At 39.8% G+C, this 3,671-nt stretch overlaps 1 protein-coding gene across 1 annotated transcript; it reads left to right on the top strand.

Moving 5' to 3' along the window:
* Nucleotides 1–3,671, top strand: LOC114195043. The gene is made up of 6 exons (XM_028085440.1): nucleotides 1–1,052; nucleotides 1,158–1,410; nucleotides 1,509–1,803; nucleotides 1,959–2,564; nucleotides 3,238–3,510; nucleotides 3,643–3,671. Exons 1-6 carry the CDS (start codon nucleotides 1–3, stop codon nucleotides 3,669–3,671), a joined length of 2,508 nt encoding a protein of 835 aa, XP_027941241.1.

Here is a 3,671-nt window from a genome sequence, read left to right as displayed (position 1 = left end):
ATGATTAAGGGGCTTACGGTAGTGGTGGAAAAGCTTTCAGTTAAGGACAAAACTTCTGATGACAATTCTATGGTCAATGAAGGAAAAATAGGGGACGATGAGGGCGTGATAGGGCAATCTGGGTTCTCCTCCACATCGAGAAAATTGGATATTTCAGTATTTGCTGGAGAAAAGGCTTATGGGTGGATTAATAGGCTAGAAAGGTATTTAAAATTAAAAGAAGTCAGTGATGAGAAAAAAATGAGGGTTGTTATGATTGCTTTAGAAGGAAAAGCATTGAATTGGTTCCAATGGTGGGAAACATGCAACCCTAATCCAAAGTGGGATGCATTCAAGGTAGCTGTGATGCGTAGATTCCAACCGATTTTGTTAAAAAACCCTTTTGAAATTCTGATTGGGTTAAGACAAACAGGATGTGTGGAGGATTACATTGAGAAATTCGAACAGTATGCCAGTTTCATGAAGGGAATTAACCAAGATTACTTGGTCGGTATTTTCTTGAATGGATTAAAGGAAGAGGTCAAGGCAGAGGTAAAACTGTATGAACCTGCAAATCTGGCTGAGTTAATGATGAAGGCCCAAATGGTGGAAGAAAAGATAAGGGTGACAACAAAACCAATACCACCAGTGGTTAACAAAACCAACAACACTTACAAACCTTTTTCGGTAACCAAAAGTTATTCCAATGAAGGAGGAAATTTAGTAGTTCTGGATGGCTCCAATAAAGGAAGAGGGGAGGGTAGTGAAGTTGCGAGTACAAGTAGCAGTACCTCGGGAATGCAGCGGCCAAGAGGGACTCCTTTTCGAAAATTAACACAAGAAGAGTTGCAAGATAAAATCAAAAGAGGGTTATGTTTTCGTTGCGATGAAAAACTCGGCCCTAACCATATGTACAAAAATAAACAACTACACATGTTGCTTATGTCGGAAGAGGAATTATCAGGATTGGACGACTTGCCAGACAAGAATTCCAATCAGGAACAAGAATTGGAGGAAGAAGGACAAACCTTGCAATTATCAATATGTACCATGGCTGGCCTTACTACTAAGAAGTCTTAGAAACTCTTGGGATCAATTAGGAAAGAGGACGTGATGGTTTTATTAGACTGTGGTGCTTCCCATAATTTCATGTCACATGAATTAATATCTAAATGTAGACTACAACAGGAGCAAACTCGGCCTTACGTGGTCGAGGTGGGAGATGGGCACAAGGTACAATGCCAAAGGAAGTGTAAAGGGTTCATTTTGGATTTACAGGGCCTGAAAATTCAACAAGATTTTTTTGTTTTTGTAGTAGGTGGTGCTGATATGGTTTTAGGGTTGGAATGGTTAGCATCTCTTGGCGAGGTGAGAGCCGATTTTAGGAATTTGAGGTTGACAATTCGTAAGGGTGAGACGGAGAAAATTTTGGTGGGTGATCCACACTTTCTAAATTAGAATCTTCTTTCAAATCCATGTTGCATGATTTGAACAATGAAGAAGCATGTTATTTCATTACATGGGACCAGGACCAAGAGGCATCAGGCATCAAGGTTCCTACAGAAATAATGGAAATATTAAAAGGGAATGAAGAAGTTTTCCATGATCTAGTTGGCCTACCTCCTAGCCGCACCTATGATCATGCCATCCATATTCAAGAAGGTGGTTATATTCCTAACCTCAAGCCCTACAAGTACTTGCACCACCAAAAGAATGAGATCGAGAGACTGATGCAAGAGATGGTGCAAGCTTGGATCATCAGGTCCAGTATCAGTCCTTATTCAAGCCCAATCATATTGGTAAAAAAGAAAGTGGAGGGTGGAGGTTTTGTGTGGACTATAGGGCACTTAATAAAATAACGATTCCAAACAAATTCCTTATTCCTATTATAGAAGAATTGCTAGATGCATTGGTTGGGGCAACTACTTTCTCCAAATTGGATTTAAAATCTGAATATCATCAGATTCTCATGTGAAAAGGTAACATTGAGAAGATGGCCTTTCGCACTCATGACGACCATTACAAGTTTCTAGTCATGCCCTTTGGGCTAACTAATGCTCCAGCCACCTTTCAGTCTTTGATGAACCATATCCTTAAACCATTTTTAAGGAAGTTTATGCTCGTCTTCTTTAATGACATTTTAATATACAACCCTACTATGGACAAGCATGTGGAACATTTACAGGAAGTCCTACAAGTATTGCAGCAACATAAATTGAAACTCAACCAAAAGAAGTGCAGTTTTGGACAGTTGAGTTTGGAATATCTAGGCCATATAATTTCCAAGGAAGGTGTGGCTGCATATCCAAAGAAGGTTGAAGCTATATGGAATTGGCCTGTTCCTAAGGATGCTAAGGCTTTTAGAGGATTTTTGGGGCTAACCGGCTATTATAGAAGATTTGTGCAAGGGTATGGTAAGATTGCCAAACCTCTTACGCAATTATTGACTAAGGAGGGATTTCTATGGTTTGTAACAACTCAACAGGCGTTTAACAATCTTAAAGGTGCGGTTTCCCAATTGCCCGTATTGGCAGTACCAAATTTTACTAAATCCTTCACCTTGGAGACAGATGCCTCTAGCAAAGGTTTGGGGGTTGTGTTGTTACAGGAGGGTAGACCCCCCTTGCTTTTTGGAGCCAAGCTTTGTTAGACAGAGGCCAACGAAAGTCTGTGTATGAAAGGGAGTTAATGGTAATAGTTCAGCAATCCAAAAATGGAAACACTACCTAATGGGTAGCCATTTTACTATCATTACAGACAAAAAAAGTTTAAAGTTTCTCACTGAGCAGAGGATATTGACAGAAGAACAGTTTAAATGGGCTTCCAAACTCATTGGGTATGATTTCGAAATTCGTTTCCGATGAGGCAAAGAGAATCAAGTGGCTGATGCATTATCCAGAAGAGAGTATTTTAGGGCTGTGTCTATGTTCCAAACTGATGAATAGGAGAATTGGGAGGAAGAAATTCAATAGGATGTTAAATTGATTTCTTTAATCCAAGAATTATTGGTGAATTCTAAAGCTTGGGAAGGTTATGAGTTAAGGAAAGGGAGATTATTCTATCAAGGGAAATTGGTGCTACCTAAGTATTCTCACATACCTTGCCTCATTAAGGAGCTACATGAATCTCCTTTAGGGGGCCACAACGGGTACTTTCGCACTTTTAAGAGGATAGCAGGTGTAGTCTATTAGGAAGGGATGAGAAGAGACATTAAAGAGTTTGTAATGCAATGTGAGATATGTCAATGCAACAAAACAGAAACATTAGCACTTGCTGGACTTTTACAGCCATTACCAATTCCCACCCAAGTTTGGTCTGACATCTCTATGGACTTTATTGGAAGGTTACCCAAAGTACAGCGAAAAGACACTATTCTGGTGGTGGTGGACAGATTCACCAAATATGCTCATTTCTTTGCCCTGGCTCACCCTTTCACAACAATTGAGGTAGCTCAATTATTCATTAACGAAGTTGTCAAACTACATGGATTTCCTTCCACCATAGTTTCTGATCGGGACAAATTATTCTTAAGTAAGTTCTGGCGAGAATTATTTAGACATGCCGCCACCAAACTTAAATACAGTACAACTTACCATCCTCAATCCGATGGCCAAACAGAGGTTATTAATTGCTGTTTAGAGACCTACCTCTGTTGTATGACAGGTTCTCAATCACGGAAGTGGCGACAATGA

The sequence above is a fragment of the Vigna unguiculata genome, chromosome 8 (genome assembly GCF_004118075.2).
Source record: "Vigna unguiculata cultivar IT97K-499-35 chromosome 8, ASM411807v1, whole genome shotgun sequence".
In the NCBI taxonomy this organism is placed as follows: domain Eukaryota; kingdom Viridiplantae; phylum Streptophyta; class Magnoliopsida; order Fabales; family Fabaceae; genus Vigna; species Vigna unguiculata.
The sequence above is the reverse complement of the archived record's forward strand: the minus strand, read 5'-3'. Positions and strand labels throughout refer to the sequence as shown.

What these genes read in the sequence shown, in the direction of transcription:
- LOC114195043 (XM_028085440.1), top strand. Translation starts at nt 1, where the DNA reads ATGATTAAGGGGCTTACGGTAGTGGTGGAAAAGCTTTCAGTTAAGGAC. An exon ending in GTGAGACGGAGAAAATTTTG is followed by an intron (nt 1,411 to 1,508) that starts GTGGGTGATCCA and finishes ACATGGGACCAG; the next exon opens with GACCAAGAGGCATCAGGCAT. An exon ending in AAAGAAAGTGGAGGGTGGAG is followed by an intron (nt 1,804 to 1,958) that starts GTTTTGTGTGGA and finishes TCATGTGAAAAG; the next exon opens with GTAACATTGAGAAGATGGCC.